Source organism: Canis lupus, chromosome 5 (genome assembly GCF_003254725.2).
Source record: "Canis lupus dingo isolate Sandy chromosome 5, ASM325472v2, whole genome shotgun sequence".
In the NCBI taxonomy this organism is placed as follows: Eukaryota; Metazoa; Chordata; class Mammalia; order Carnivora; family Canidae; genus Canis; species Canis lupus.
Window position 1 is genome coordinate 54,793,979 of NC_064247.1, and position 16,381 is coordinate 54,810,359.

Consider the following 16,381-nt stretch of genomic DNA (forward strand, 5'->3'; position numbering starts at 1 on the left):
AAATCAGCTTAGTGGGTCACGACTGGCAATTACAAAAAATGAAACAACTGTATCACATGGAGTAAGCATAAGTATCTTTCTGTGTTCCGTGATCTCTGTGTGTAAACGTGTGTCCTGGGTTTGCGAAGTAAAATTTGCCTTCTTGTGGGTCTCAGACAAAACTTTGAAAGCCACAAGCCCAGAGGAGGCTGAAGTGGAATCTTGGGATCCCCCAGTGGAGTGACTTTGGCCAAATGGGGTCATGACCCTCCTGTAAGGAGGGAAGGATTCCCACCTCCGAGGGTTCTTGAGAGAATTGTTTCTCCACTATGCTTCTTGCTTCCAGGGTGGTGCTTGGTGGTTTCCTTGGTGGCCACCTTTGGTGTTTGTTGCCATATTCTTCATGCAGAGAACACGTAGAAGGTGCTCAGTGGGTGCTTGCCAAATGCTGCATAAGCAGTGGCTCCCGCTTGAGGTCGGCAGCTCGTCCCTGCTGGCTGGCCACTGGGCAGCTTCTCCTGCCCGGCCCTCCTGTGTGTCTGCGGGTCCAGGTGGCCCCTGTGGGGGGTGTTGTCTGAACATCTTCAGGGCTCAGTCTCTGGCTATGGCAGGAATGTTGAGAATAGGTCTCAGGGCATCACAGCTGACCCAGGCTGGCCCAGCCTCTCAGATTCTCCGTCCCCTCCCGGTGACCGCTGTTTGCACAGCTCCCAAGGCAGGCTTTGTGTCTCCTGCTCTTTGTGTGTTTGGGTGAAGCGCCTGACATTTCACTTCTGTTTCATAGTCCTCTGACCTTAAGAAGCACAGCTGCTCCCTGGGGCCCCCGTCAGAGGTTTTCCTCTGATCGTCCTCTCTGGTCACAAAAGGCTGCTGGAGAGAGCAGGCTGTGGGGTGGCACACCCCGCCCCTGCGGGGATGCTAGCTGCAGCTTGGTGAGCTCTTGGGGTAGGCAGGTGGGGCTTTGCACGCAGGACCCGACCGGGAGAGCCGCGGATGGTGGGCGGGTAGTCCCGGGTGGTTGCTGTGGGCCGCCTCTGTGCACTTGGTGGTGGGAGCTCAGGCAGTGTCACGGCTGGCCCGCGGGATTTGGACCCGGGTGACCAGAGTTCCGAGTTCTCATTCTTTCAGATGGCCTGGGGTAAGTTATTTGGCCTCTTGGAGCCTTAGTTGGTTCCTCCGTGATAGGAAACGCCATGAAGTAAGGCCTGGACTTTTTTTTTTCTTGCCTCTCAAACATTTTAGAAGCTGGATGAGAGCGTGTGAAAATGGTTTATAAATTGGGGTTCCCCCATTGGGAAGGCTTTCTGAGATGCGAACAGGCCATCAGATCGTAGAACATGTATTAAGAAGCAGCCTCTCAGTTTGCAGATGGGGAAACTGAGGCCTGAGTGGGATGGTAGCTCAGCAGGTCTGTGGCCAGATGGACACCTGATGCCCGTGGCAGCCGTTGAGTTGGGAAAGCCTTTACTGGGGAGGCAGGCGCCTCTGGGCCACCTGCTAGGAACTTTGCAGCTCTCTTTGGGTGATGCTGTGGGCTTCGTGGGGCTTCGGCCATCTGCTGAGGGGCAGACGGCCCAGTGGGCAGGCCTGGTGTGGGGCGTGTGCGTGCTGCTCTTCTTTCTCGCTGTCTTTTAGAAGGCTTCCAGTAGCAAGTGTTATCCTCTCTCTGGAGGCCCTTCCTCTTGGCAGCGCCGGCCGCCCGCTGCCCGCCAGCTCCCGCCCCGGGAGCCCGCTTGTGTTACACGGGCCGCCCCGGCCCACGGCTCTGGTGGCAGGTGTCGCTGCGGATCTCCGGGCTGGTGAGCTGCTGCAGAAGGGATTTTACAGCATGACAGGGAATTTCAGCCACCACGTTATCTCTGAATTGGCCAATTGATGGTTTCAGCAGAGCATTTCAGCATCGGGGAAGCCAATACAATTTGAGTTAGTTGTGATGGCTGCCACTTTAAATACCGCAGTGAATTTCTGTCAGCGAGCTAATGCGTGGAATAGGGAATTGCAGAAAACTTGATCACTAGAGTGCATCAGTCGATTCTGACCCCAAGCTATAGAAAATGAACTTAAATCTAGTTGACTGTCGCCACATACTTTCTTTGGCATTATTTTGCTAGCAGCATCTTTGTCAAAGGGAACCTGAAGAGAAGAGATGAGGCAAAAATCACTGCGAGGGACTCTGGCCGCCGCTACTTGAGAGGGCCAACGATCTTCCATGGAAGGTTGAGCCATTAGGAGTTGGGGTGGTAGTTTTTTGCTGAGAGATAAGTAACTCAACTTACAGGGTTGTGGCTTAGTAATAACAGATCCCTGGTTTAACGAAGGAAACTCGAGTTTACTGAGCACTTGCTATGTGCCGAGAAAGTGTTCTTATTTAATTCTTGCCCCCTTGGGGCAATGTAGGGGACGTGATCTTCTTCCCCTTTCATGAAGGAAAGAACAGTTGAGAACAGTGAGCAAGTTTAAGTGCTAACTGTATGCCACGCGCTGTTCTGAGTCCTTTAGGCTTTATCTCTTGTTCTCCTCCAAACAGTCCAGTGTTAAGTTCTGTTTCCATTTCCTATTTTGCAGAAAAGGAAACGGAGGTAATAGAGAGATCTAGTCATGTTGGAGGTGGACTTAAAAAAAAAAAAAAAAAAGTGCAGGGTACCTGGGTGGTTCAGTCGCTTAAGTGTCTGCTTCGGCTCAGTCATGTTCCCCCATGTCCTGGGATCAAGTTCCACCTGGGTCTTCTTGCTCTGTGGGGAGCTGCTTCTCTCTCTGCCACTCCCCTTCCAATTTGTGCATACATGCGTGTTTTCTCTCTTTTTTTTTCTCTCTCTCAAATACGTAAAATCTTTAGAAAAAGTGCTTTTCACTATCACACCATGCTGCCTCCCCAGGAATTAGTACCAGATTTGGCATCTTTGCTGCCTAATTAACTGATGCCCCACTGCCCAGGCCAGGGTAGTTTTGATACTGGTACTGGGAGGAGTAGGTGGGAATGTGTCCCGAGGGAGATGGGCAAAAACTGAAGCCCTGCCTGTGGGTCTGATGGTTCCTTACTGGGCTGGTTTTCAGTGACCTCGGCCAGGAGGAAGACTTGTTGCTTTAGGCCTGCATGCCCTAATGGGAGAGTTTCCCCATCTCTTCACTTACAAGGTCACTTTTTATTAATCCTCTGTCACCTCCTGTAGACTCCATGCCTGAAGATATTTCATTGGCAAATAGATTGCATGCATCGAGTCACTTTTAATGAAGAAATGGAAGAAGAACTATGGAGTTGCTGATTAGAGCTGCTTTCAGCTCAGGGGATCTAGTGTGAGCAGGCCAGGTTGGTCGAATTCTGGTCAACAGAACACATTGGGAATTTTGGTTCCATTTCAGTTGAGGTAGACTTGATTTTTTTTTTTTTTTTAAGATTTTTATTTATTTATTTACCCATGAGAGACACAGAGAGAGGCAGAGACATAGGCAGAGGGAGAAGCAGGCTCCATGCAGGGAGCCCGATGTGGGACTCAATCCCCCGACCCTGGGGTCACACCCTGAGCCAAAGGCAGATGCTCAACCACTGAGCCACCCAGGCATCCCGAGGTAGGCTTGATTTTTGTTGAGCCTAAAAAAATACCAACCAGGCTTCAGGCTCCAGGAGGGTTTTCAAGGGACCTGGTTAGAGTTCTTTGGCTGGGAACCTGTGGCATCCATCTGTGCTTTGTCCACCTAACAATGAGGGAGGCTCTTTGTAGGCTTGTTTTGGAATGGCCAGGATTAGGCTTTGTAGAGTGAAGACCCTTGTGTTTCCCCCTGGAGTCAGGAGGGGCACAAGGCAGAGTTCTTTCTGGGTCATCCCTCCAAGTTCAGGCTGCTCAAAGCTTTCCTATAGGGAAAACCCACTTTGGAGGATGGGTGGCCCAAGGCTGGTAAGACTCTGTGTGGAAGGTTCCCATCTCCAGAAGATGCTCCTGAGACCTCCAGCCCCCTCCCCTGCAAATAAGTATAAGTTCCCTACTGCTCTCAGCTGGCTTACAGTGGAAGAGATGGATCCCTGGGGCAGAAGTCCTCTTTCACAAACAAACTTCCCCACTTACTGGCTGTGTAACCTTCGACCGAGCATTGTCTTCTCTTTGGGCTTCAGTTTCCTGATTTGTAGCCTGGGGGCAGTGAATTCTGAAACAGTGGTGACTGGAATCTGATGCACATTTACCTTGGGCCGGGTGCTGTGCTTGGGTATGATGTTTAGTCCTGGTAAATATTTTTATCCCTTTCTTTCGAAGCTTAACTGGTGATGAGGTCATTAAATAGGAAAGTCCGGTTTTGAACCCAGAGCCTCTGTCCTAGCCTTCAAACCATCCTGTTACTCTAAGAAACTTTAAGATGACTTTAGGAGTTGGTGGAGACCTTGGGGTAAAAATGCACTTTGAAAGAATTGGATTGTTTCAGAAGAAACCTATAAACATTTCTTTAAAAAAAAAAAAAAAAAAGAAAAAAAAAGATGTCAGTGACAGTTTGCTTCCCAGTGAGATGAATGCAGATAAACCTATTTTGACTGTTAACTTACTTTGTTGCTTAAAAGCCAGTGACATGTAGCGTTGAATTTATTTTTCTTCACAACGTTTAAGTGTTTGCCACTTCTTGAGTGACGTGTGTGAATTTGGGAATTGCCTGTACTTTGGGAATGTAGGCCGCAGCTCGCATTTCAGGCTTTCGCCTTAGGAGGGACTTGGCGGAAGGTGTGTGCGGGGCTGTAGCTGAGAAGTGGCTCCAGAGCTGTGTGTGTACCTGTGTCTCAAGATGTTGCCAGAGCCAGAGCCTGCTCTGAAGTTGGGGTCACGGTGGAGAACTGATTGCAGGAGTCTTTGTGACTGGAAGCCTAAATATTTATTCTGTTCTGTCCCTAATGAAAACAAATTGTCAACAGTTGTTCAGTAACTGACTAAATTAAAATCTGTAATTAGTCAATTAGATTAAAGAGTTGGCACAACCTGATTGTATCATGCTGGTTAGGTTATTAAGAGAAAGGGTGTGATTTTTAATTACTGAATGCTAATTTTGACAGTTTCAAATAGAAACAGACGTGTTTTTTCCCCCCTTTCCCTAATTCTGAATGGTTTGGAAAGTAAAGACACTCAATGTGTAAATTATGTTTTGTTTTGTTTTGTTTTGTTTTTTGAAGGAAAATAATCCGTGAACACCCTGCCATAGAGTAGGGGGATTTTAGTTAAGAGGCCACATTGGATTTCATTGGACGGGTTAGCTGGAAATCCTTCCTTTCTTCAAGGATGGATGGCCTGGCGTTTGGCAGCTTTGTTTTTGCTTTAAATGAGAAGTTGGATCTCAGCTTCAAGTAGTCGAGTCATTGAGTTAGAGTTCTTTTTAGGATCCTCCCTCGTTTCTCACTTCATGGGGCTTTTCTGACCAACATCCCAGAAGTGATGGCAGCAGGAGACAGAGTCTAATGAGTAAAGGGCTGTGTATGGGATGTGTGTGGGACTCAGAGACCTCAGCACACGTGAATAACTGCATCTGACTTTTTGTAAAGGATTTTCTCATAGACTAGGCAGCCATGTGAGAGTGACCTAAGTTCTTACTGCTCTGCTTTATGGATGAAGCAAGGTGAGGGTGTAGGAAGGAGGTACCCAGGTGTAGGGTAGCGGGAAGGGGCAGACAGGTGGGTGGCAGAGGGGCTGTGTGCAGGCAGGCATGCCGGAGTTATGGAGTTATGTGGGCCAGATAGGAGAGGGGCTACCTGCTTGGCAGGAAGATGGGGTCAGAAGGTAGGGCCCACTGATGAATTTAGGGGTATAGAAAGCCAGCGGAGAGTATAGGATGAATGGAGTAGGCTGATTTTAAAATGGAGAAAGTCCTTCTATTTTTTTCTGGGGGATGCTATCTCATTGCCTCCCCTGCAAACACTGGAATACAGGTTGTAAGCAGTCTTGGAACTGGGGGTGAGATCTGAGCTATTTCTAGACTCCAGCATAGCCTGGATCCTCTCAACTGCTAGAAGAGCCTTCCTGTCTCCCTGCCCTCCTCCTCAGCTCCTGGGAGCTCACATGTGGTCAGCCCTGGGGGCTGTAAGGCGCTCTGCACATAGGTCATGTTATCTGGAGCGCCTCAAGCCATTGAAGAGGTTCAGAGGCCTTGCCTCTCATTGCCCCGGTCCTGTGGTTAGTGACTGTGGGTTGAGGGTCTAACCCCATTTCCCCAGCCAAGGGGCTGCTGTTTCCTCATGACCTATTGGGCGTTGTCCCTGTTTTGGAAAGACTACCCCAAACCCTGTACCTCAAGGAACCACCCCGAGTGGTGCCGTTAATGTTGAAGCACAGGCTCTATTTACTGCTTTCTGAGTTTTCCATGATCCATTTTGGAAATACCAATTGAAATGGCCTTTGGTTTTCAAAGTTTACTATTAAAGCAGCTGGTGATCCAGAATGAGTCTTTTTAAATTTCTAAAATATTTTTTGTACGTACGTATGTATTTTTTTTTTAAAGATTTTATTTATTCATGAGAGACGAGAGAGAGAGGCAGAGACATAGGCAGAGGGAGAAGCAGGCTCCCTGCAGGGAGCCCGATGTAGGACTCAATCCCAGGACCCCAGGATCATGCCCTGAGTCAAAGGCAGATGCTCAACCGCTGAGCCACTCAGACGTCCCTATATGTATCTATTTTTTAAAGATTTTATTTATTTGAGAGAGAGAATGAGCATGAGCAGTGGGGGAGGGGGAGAGAGAGAAGCAGAGTGAGAAGCAGAGTCCCCACTGAGCAGGGAACCTGACTCAGAGCTCGATCCTAGTACCCCAGGGTCATGACCTGAGCTCAATCCCAGTGCCCCAGGATCATGACCTGAGCCGAAGGCAGACACTTAACCAGCTGAGCCACCCAGGTGCCTTCAGAATGAGTCTCTTTTTAAAGGAAGCAATTTTTCAGTTTGGATTTTGAGAAATATATGGGATGCCGGCGAACCAGAGTGTAGAGAACAAGGTGAAGCAGCCTAGGTTCTAATCCCCAGTAGGGCTTTTACTTATAGTATAACCTGTGCCAGTTGCTTAACTGAGCCTCCATGTCCTCATCTGTAAAATGGGTTGCACTCAACCTGCAGTACTGTTTTGGGGTGAGGATGCCAAGCACCTTAGAAGATGCCCAATAGTATTTCCGGAATAAAAGAACGAGAGGCTAAAAGGTAGCCAGTGCTCTTGGGAAAGTATCCCTGCTTAGGGAGCTGCACCAGGTATGTTTAGACACACAAGTAAATGAGAGGAGCCGAATAAAATGTAGGACATACTTACAAGTGGTGGATTGGTGTGTGTTCTGAATTTGGAATCATTCTTTCAGACTCAGGATCCACAGCTAAAGTTAAAGAGGTGGGGTGTGTGTGTGTGTGTGTGTGTGTGTAGTGGCAACTAGAAGAAAGGAAGTGACATTGCTAGGAGAGAGTTTATTTTAAAAGCTTCCCCACTGATAGATTTGTAGTCCTGGGTAAATAGGGAAGCTTGTAAAACTTGATTCATTTTCTTCCTGCAGTCTGTTTTTGCTGGGGAGTGGGGGTGAGGACAGAGCTTCCAAGAGAACCAAGTGCTTTTTGGTTAGAAGTGTTTGTGTGTCCTCAGCACATCGTGTACGAGGCAGAGCAGTGTTCTCACCTCTGCCTCCTACCCCCAAACCATCTTTCCCTTCCCAGGACTGAGTGCCTGTTGCTGGGCTTTGGTCTGGTCTCATCTAGGGATGAGCGAGGACTTCCTGCACTCAGGATGACTTCCTACTTCCTTCCTGGCCTATGCTGCCCAGAGCAGATTGGTTTGCTCTTTTCTTTTGGTTAGAAAACATGTTCTCCCTTGTCCCTGTCCAGGCCTGTTCTGCAGACATGAACAGGCAGCCTGGATGACCACTGGCCAGCTAGGAAGCTAGGGTGTGTCTTTAACTGTAGGCGCGTGTGAGCTGTTCAGGGATTAGAAGCCTCTGCTTTTGGGAAACCACTGCAAAAATGGAAGGGTGGTCAGCAGTGAGGGGTCAGAAGGTGGTTGACCTTGTATGGTGGGGGGAAAAATTGAGGGAATTTTGGAATGTTGACTGTGTATTTTTATGGTGAGGGTGGAAAATACAGGGTTCACTTAGGACAATGTAAGTTTCTTAGACTTGGTTACCAAACATTCCCAGACTGTAGTTAAGGAAGGGAAGGGCCAGGCTCCCTCCTCAGGGCCTTTGCACAGGCTATTCTTCCTTGCTTGAAGTGCTTACCACTGTTCTCTCTCCCCCTGGGGATCTCTATTCATATTTCATGTCTCAATTCAGAGATCCTTGAATTCTCAGAAATCTCTCATAATCATCTGAGCCATCAGGCATGGCCCATAAACTTAGGGCTTTGGACACCTGATGGATATTCCAGTTTGTATTTGTGGACTGAAAGTCATCAGGAAGTACCAGGAGGCTGCCCACCTAGCTGGGCTCCGTCGGTGCATTCAGTGGCTCCCTGCAGCCTTAATGCCCTCAGCATATGTCCAGGTTTCACTGCCCTGGCCCTGCTGTTCGCCTGGCTTTTCTGAACTAGGTCTTTGACATATTGATGGAACTTCCAACATGAAATGTCGTCAGAGAAACGCTTAGTGTTCACTCAGCCCAACCTTTTGCTAACTGCTGAAATCTCTGAGGCTGAAAGTCCTGTGACTCTTCTTCTGCCTGGTTTTTGCATTTTTTTATAGAGGATGGGGAAGAGGGTGGGCAGGGACCTGGCTAAGAGCCCTGAACACTGTCCCTCAGCTGGTGCCTTAGTGTGGTGTTAACGTGGGATCACGGGAAGCAGCCAGGTTCTTATTCTTGTAACTGTTGCGCTTATCTGGTAGGAATATTTCATGATTGGACCCCCTGTCACTCAGCGTTGGTGGTGATTTTATCAGGCCATGCAAATCTAGTACGGTTGGCCTTTGCATTATCTGAGAAGAAGAAGGTTTGCTTTGCCAGGAGGATAAACAAGATTTGGGGACGGGAGGGGGTGGTGGTGGTGCTCAGGCTTTGGGCTGGGAGGGAGTTTGTGCTGCGGTGGCTCCTAATTGCTAATGGCTCTTCACCTGTTCTTCACCACGGGCCGGTGACACCCCAGCGGAGGGGCAGCTTTAGTTCTAAAGCAGCTATACAGGCTTTTCCCAAGGCTTGAAATCACTTCCTTCAAACACCACTTTATCCAAAATCTACTGAGAGGTTAGAGCAGATCCCTGGTTTTCTTGGATATTCACCCAGTCAGTTTAGCTTTCATTCATCAAATAGTTGATGCCTCTGAGGTGTGGCTGCAGACAGGGCAGCAGCAGATCATTTACCCTCACAGAACTCATAGACGTTCTTCCCCTTTCTCTGGGGTTTATGTGTTTTAAGATCCTAACTGCGCATCTTTGAACAGTAGATAATACCTTGTGCAGGTTCAGATGGACTTGTCCTCCTGGGGGGGAGGGGGGCACCAAAGAACCCTCTAGGTCTCCCTTGAAAGAGGTCAAGTGTGCCTTAGCCTGCCCCATCCCTGGGGCCGCCACAGCCTGGGGCTCTGGATTTTGGCCTGACTGCTTGGACTTACCTGTTCACTTACTTCTCTGTAAAGTGCTGGTAAATGATACCTCCCCCGTCCCGGTGTTGGTGTGTGTGCGACTCCGCACAGCTGGGCCATTCGGGGCCCTTGTCAGGGTATGGCTAGAAGTTTGGGGAAAGTGACGATTGTACCTTGGAGACAGAAGAGGTGGAACAAAAATGTCCTTGCATGGCTGTTATTCCAGTAAAATTTCTTGAAAAACTGGTTATTGGAAACACAAATCTGCAAGAACATAAACTATGAAAGAATGAAAAATATGCTGGTTTTAAGGATGTTTTTAGGGGGTCTTTGTTCTCTCAGACCTGAGTTAAGTTTTCCAGGCTTTACCAAAAGCACAAATGTGTCCCCCCCCCCCCCCCCCCCCGCGGTTGGGGATTGGACATTGCAGCCAGGCCCCAGGCCACCACTGAGGCACAGGTGCCTGCCACAGTGCCACCCTTTTCTGGTGAGTCAGTGAGTTTGTTCCGGAATATCTCACCCTGGGGAGGGCCAGGGCCACTCTGGGCTGCTGTGTCTCAGGAAGCCTGTGCCTGTCCTGTCCAGAGCTTCTTTGACATTTGGGGTACCCAAGCTACTTTCCCCCTCACTTTTTAATGAAAATGATTCCGAGGAGCATGTGTCACCTCGGCATTCTTTTCATGAGGACAGAAGCTCTCACTGAGAGCTGAGAGGTGGGTTTTGATCAGAGCTGATCGTGGCCCAATCGTTGGTCTTATTATTTGGTGGGTCAGTTGCTGGGGCCCCATCCAGGGTATAATTGGGACTCAAGCGTTGGGCCTGAGGGTGAGGAGGATCTGTGAGAATAGAAGTCATAGGGGAGGTGTGACTTAGCCTGTCTAGGCCACAGAAAGGGTCACTCAACCACTGGGACTGCGGCATCTGCTGCTCTGGAGGACAGTCCATCCCTGACTTGATACGGGAGCTGTGGCTGCTACCAGCTTGGCCGCCCAGCCCAGCCAGGACCGAGGAGCCTGGAGCAGCCCTCCCAACCTCTCTCTGGTTCATTTGGCCCAGTTCCATTTTTCCTTTCTCTGAGTATAGGCTCTTTACCGCTCCTCAAGCCCCCATTGTCTCCACTACCGGACTGGGAGTGCCCTTTCCCAGGCCCCTATGAAAGAGTGAGCCCCCCGGGACTGGCACATAGTCGGTGCTCATTAAAAGTCTTGAGTTTCAAAACAGTAGGAGTGGAGGGCTTGATGCATGATGATGGAAGCTCTTGCTGGGAGGATGGGGACTTTTCTACCTGTGCTGTGCCTGGTGTGTTGGCGGTGCTCAGCTATCTGGATATCCCAAGGAGTGGTGTCCCGAGGAATGGGACTCTGGCCTGGCAGGGGCATGGGTGGCAGCAGGGAGGGAAGGAGCCAACTGTGTTATGTATAGAAGGGCTGTGGTCCATGGAAGAGGGCACTGGTGGCTCCTGCCTTTCTCCTGCTGCCCCTGCTGGCGGTGACAGTCAGCCTTCTGGCCTCACCCTTAAACTGCCCCTTTGTTGTCTTGGGCCTCTGCGTGGATGCCAGTTTTGCTTTGTTAATGTAAAATATGATGGCCTCAGTCTCTCCTCTACTAAACTCAAAATCAGATCAAAACGAAACAGATCAGGAGCTGCGGTAAAGACAGCTCCGAGGTTTCCCTGACTGTGGGACAGAGGCTCTGCACGTGAGCCAGACATTCCAGGCCTTTCTGGTCTGACCTCGCCCACGTTTCAGATTTTGCCATCTTGATTGCAGACCCCATCCCGGTGCTGGACACATTCTTTTTCAATATAGATTAATTATCACAATCTCCTGGTGAGGTAGGTGGTGGTCTTAAGGGGAAAAAAACCCAAAGGGCCAAGCAGGTAGGGTTTGAGAGCATCTGAGGGTACAGAGGGTGGCCGGCTTGTGTGTTGCTGGTGACAGCCCCCCGCAGACTAGAAAACCTGGCGCCTCGCTCCTGCCTCCTCATTCCTGTATAGAAAGTATCATGTCTGTCACCGGCTGACACTTTGAGGGTTTTTCTTTTCTCCAAATAAATAATTCTTTGTCTCTCTTCAGGGTGGCGGCTGGGGCTGGAGAGAGGCAGTTGATCAAAAGCAGCCTCCCTGACTTTGAACAAGTGGGCTGAGGAAGGGGGCCTGGACAGGCCGGGGGCAGAGGACGACCATGACCAGGGGAGCCACCAGTGTGCAGCTGAGGCCGGAGGGGTGTCCGTGTCACCTGAAGCCGCCTCCCATTGCTAGCCTGGGATGTTTGAGTGAAATATCAGGCTAGAGGGAGAGTTCCTTCCTCAGAGGAGAAAGCAGGCTCCCTTTCCTGTCCTTTTGTCTCTTGTCCCCTTTGTCCCAGCCCTCCAGCTCTGCGGCCTCCCCTCCCCCAGCGGTTCCTTCCTTTGTGCCCCCGCCACTCACTCACCAGTGAAACTTCAGTGGAGCCTCCAGTGGCCGCCTAGGCCCCCGCCTTGCCTGTTCCCAATGAAACAAAAGTAGTTGGTGGGTCCCTGCCTGGACCTTCTGACAAGGACTAGAAGGAACCAGACAGGGGGGCCACAGCACCCCCAAGGTGGTGGTTAGTTTGGAAGTTTGGTGCAGCTGTTGGTAGCCCTTCCAGAAGGAACAGTGTTATTGTTGTTGGGGGGTGGGGTGCTCCTGCCCTAGTTAGAGGGATCTGCGGCTGTAGCTGTGGCAGGGGCACAGCTTTCACCCCCTTCCCTGCTGAAAGACCCTGGGGTCCCCATCAGAGTTCCTTGATCTCCTGCCTTGAGCGGTTTGGGGGCCCTTTTGGTCACCAGTTCTGTGTGTGACACCTAGAAACAAGGCTGGGCAAACTCTAGAAGAGCTAGATCCATGCTTCTGGGCAACAGAGCACCCCCACCTTTGTTACAAGATAGGGTTCGTTATCTTTTTTTTTTTTTTTTTTAAGATTTTATTTATTCATGAGAGACAGAGAGAGAGAGAGGCAGAGACACAGGCAGAAGGAGAAGCAGGCTCCATGCAGGGAGCCTGATGTGAGACTCAATCCCGGGTCCCCAGGATCACGCTCTGGGCTGAAGGCAGTGCTAAACCACTGAGCCACCCGGGCTGCCCAGGGTTCGTTATCTTTAAACGAGCTAGCGATGACTAGGGGCTTAAGCAGAAATTGGGGGGAGGAAAAATTGAATGTTGGGGAAAAGTCTAGCTATTACCTTAATTTGTTGGAGGACGAGCGTGGAGTTTTTCCTGGTGACGTGGGAACTCCAATGCCTGGTTTGTTTGTTTGTTTGTTTTTTTAACTTTATTTATTTATTCACGACAGACCTGGTGGGGGGGGGGGGGGTGGGGGCACAGAGACACAGGCTCCATGCAGGGAGCCTGATGGGACTCAATCCCAGGTCTCCAGGATCATACCCCGGGCTAAAGGCGGTGCTACACTGCTGGGTCACCAGGGCTACCCCAGTGCCTGGTTTTCTAACCTGGTGGGAGGTGTGTGCTTCCTGAGGCTGCGTGGAGGGGCACCTTATGTAGGACTTGAGAGGGCTGGGCAGCCTGGGTGGCTCAGCCATGTAGTGCCGCCTTCACCCCAGGATGTGATCCTGGAGACCCGGGAACAGAGTCGGGTTCCCTGCATGGAGCCTGCTTCTCCCTCTGCCTGTGTCTCTGCCTCTTTCTTTCTCTCTCTCTCTCTGTGTCTTCCAAAATGAATAAATCTTTAAAAAAAAAAAAAAAAGGACTTGAGAGCTGAGGCCTGCAGCAGGTGGAAGTGGGTGTGGATGCAGAGCAGAACTGTGGCAGGTTGGTGTGGCTTCATTGTTGCCACAAGTATTTTTTGCTCCTTAAAGTATTAAAGTTATTAATTTATACTTTTAAAATCATCGCTTTATAGGAGAGGGCATGTAAGTTTAGAAGTGTTATATTCTGCTCTCAACTTACATCAAAAAATTGACTCTAGGTCTCCACATGCATTTTTGGCATGAGTGTCTTAAATGCTGTCACCAAAGCCACTTTTTGTCTTCTAACCCACTTTTCTAGCACGTTTCACCAATACTCCCGTCTGAGTTGTTTTGGTAGATGATATTTTTCAAATTTACATATGATTCTGCCCTTCAGATTTTTATCCAAAGTCACAGGGATCCGTTAGAACGTGAAAACTGTTGGATTTGTGAAATGTATCTCATTGGTATTTGTTGCTGGGAATGCTCTAGCAGACTTGAGACCCCCATTTTGATGCTAGAGAGTGGGGGGAGGCACTGTCCTTTCTGAGTGCCCTGTGTGGCCCTGATATTTCTCCAGCCTCATTTTCTTTCTCTGTAAAGAACAGATGACAAAAGCGCCTAAGGCTCCCTTCTCTAGATTAAGTATTTGAAGGAGGCAGGATAGTGCCCTGTAGACAGTGTGCTCTCAGCAAATGCACTGTGGGAGGCTGGAGAGCTCTGGTTCTGGTTTGCAGCGTGGCTTTGAGGTCTTACAAGGTGGAACCCAGAGACTGTCCTTACAGGGGAAGCCGGGACCACGGTGGGTTTTGGTTTTGGGTTTTGGGTTTTGGAGTGGGGGAACCATTCCCAAGGGAAAGGGGTGTCACTTTCACCTGATGAGAGCACAGTAATGGGAGCAGAGCGAGAGGAGGCCCTAAGGCCTGTGGCCAGAGTACCCTTTACTCTTTGCCCTCTTGAAAAATAGTCCCTGTGGCCTGCCCTCTGGCATTCCTTGAGTGGAATGTTTTAAATTCCCTTGGTTTGGAACTTTTTTACCCAGGAAGTAAGAGAAGACTTGACCAGTCTGTAGATAGGACTCAGAAAAACATTTACGCTGTCTTTCAACTGTCTTTATTTCAAAGCTGGCAAAGCTTAACTCAAGATACAACAGGCACCAGGCTCCCTGTGTGCCCGAAGATGTCTGTCGTCACGGTCATGGTCATTGTTGGCCATCTCGACATTGTGGGGGATGGATGACACTCACAGCCCTGGTCCTTGGTGGGAATGGACAGTGGCCATGGTGTGTATTGTGTGTGGGTGTGTATTGTGTGTTGTGTGTCCAGCTTTATGGGGCAGATTTGCATCACCATTTGTAAATAAGGCCTGCTTTGAATATCCACCTCTGATGCACCTGTGGTGCCTGCTCTGGGATTCCCAATTTAGATGGCTGATGGTAATTTGAAACTGAAACAATCAGAAGTATGTATCTTGCGGAAAAAAGAAGGGGGGTGGTGGTGGCTGAGAACAACCCCGCCCCACTGGAAGTTGTCACCTAGCTTGGACTTTCCATGTGCTTGGTGGGTGCCCAACATAGACCACCAGGCCAGGTGAGGGCCCTGCCTCAAAGCTGATTTTTACCCTCAGATACTCTGTTTCATTGAGAGAATTAGCAAAATAAGATGGAAGTGGGTGGTGTATTCACATTACTTTGTGAAGCTCTAAGCGATGGATTGCATCTTCCAGTTGTGAACTGTTCCCCTGGACTAGCTGTTTCTGGCCCCCAAATGAGAAATGAGTATGGCAGTGGTAAAATTAGGGTAAAACTAATTTCTAAAGACCAAAGACCTTAAGGGATGGGGTGGGGGGCAGGGGCAGCTTTCTTTTCCGAATGGGCAAGGCCTAAGGGCCTTGTGCTTCTGTGTGTGTGTGTGTGTGAGAGAGAGAGAGAGAGAGAGACAGAGACAGAGACACAGACAGACAGACACGCAGAGGGAGGGAGGGAAGGGGCAGAGGAGCAAAGGAGACACCCGAGAAGGACGTAGAAATCTAGAGGGAGTGGGAAGGGGCCTAGGAGCAGTTGGCAGCTCTGGCTTGGGGGAGGGGTTCCTATTTGCATAACTGATTGTTGCTCTGGGGGATTGTGTGGGGGAAGGGAGGCCAGCACAAAGGCTCTTTCCTCCCCTCCCCTCCCCTCTCCTCCTCTCCCCTCCTCTTCCCTCCCCCCACCTCTCCTTTCTCCTTCCCCTGTGTGTCCCCCCCCCTTTCCTCCCCTTTCCTCCCCTTAGGTGCCAGGCCCTTGAGCCTGGTCAGTACCACCTGTGCCCGTCGGATGGCTCAGGGTTGGCCTGGTGCCATATTGCCCAGTGGACAAGGTTTTGCCGCCCAGGCTCCTCAAGTTATAGGCAGGGCCACCGCAGCTGTCTGTGTCCAGATAAAGTCCAAAGGAAGGCCTCTGGCTGTGCCTCTCTCTTTAAAAGCTGGTGCTTCATAAAAGATGATTCCTGTATGAACCCTGAAGTGCTTGCCTTGACCATCTTCTCTGCCTGATGACGAGACTTCTGGTGGGGGTGGGGAGGGGGGAGACCGTGGCCTGTGTCTGTGTCTTGTCTCATGAGATGGTTTACCAGGGCCGATTTCCCGTCCACACCCTGACACTTGGGGAGTGACTGCTGTCAATGAAAGGGGACTGGCTGCTGAGGTGGCCCCTTGCAGCATCAGCCAAGTCTCAGCATGGGAGTCCTGAGGAAGGTGAGCTAGAGATGACTAGATGCTCCGACCTGAACACAAGAATTCAGAGTGTGTCACTCACTGGTACACATCCTGAACAGTAGTATCTGCTGGGGCCACCACCCTCCTTTGCTAATAAACCTGTAACTGAATGGAGGACCTCAAACAGGAATTAATAGTACCTAGTGGCTTGTTATCCACCTCTGGGTTTTTCTGTTTACCTTATCAAGTGCCCTTTGGGGTGGCCACCTCCCTGCCCTCGGTTTCCTCATTAGTAAAATGGTGATGACATTCTTTGGTCAGGCTATCCTGAGACTCCAGTGATATTCGCTGTGGTGATTTTTGCCGTAATGCTAATAAACTCATTGACTTGAGGGGCCTGCCAACATCTGGGGACAGAAGCAGGCCCTGGACTCATCTGTGGACAAGTGGAGAACCTCACAGGAGAAAACTAGTGGGCAGTGCGGGCAGCTGACCTGAGGGGT

General features: G+C 50.0%; 1 protein-coding gene across 7 annotated transcripts in view; it reads left to right on the forward strand.

Annotated features, from left to right (window-relative positions):
* The window catches only part of SSBP3 (single stranded DNA binding protein 3), a 164,342-nt gene that overhangs the window by 12,975 nt on the left and 134,986 nt on the right, over positions 1 to 16,381 (forward strand). The window contains exon 1 of one of the 7 annotated variants that reach the window (XM_035716468.2): positions 15,830 to 15,917. The exons of the other annotated variants lie outside the window; for them this stretch is intronic. Coding sequence (XP_035572361.1) covers positions 15,845 to 15,917 — 73 coding nt within the window. The 5' untranslated portion in view covers positions 15,830 to 15,844. Of the gene's footprint in view, positions 1 to 15,829; positions 15,918 to 16,381 lie in introns of those variants that run through there. 7 annotated transcript variants of the gene reach the window in all.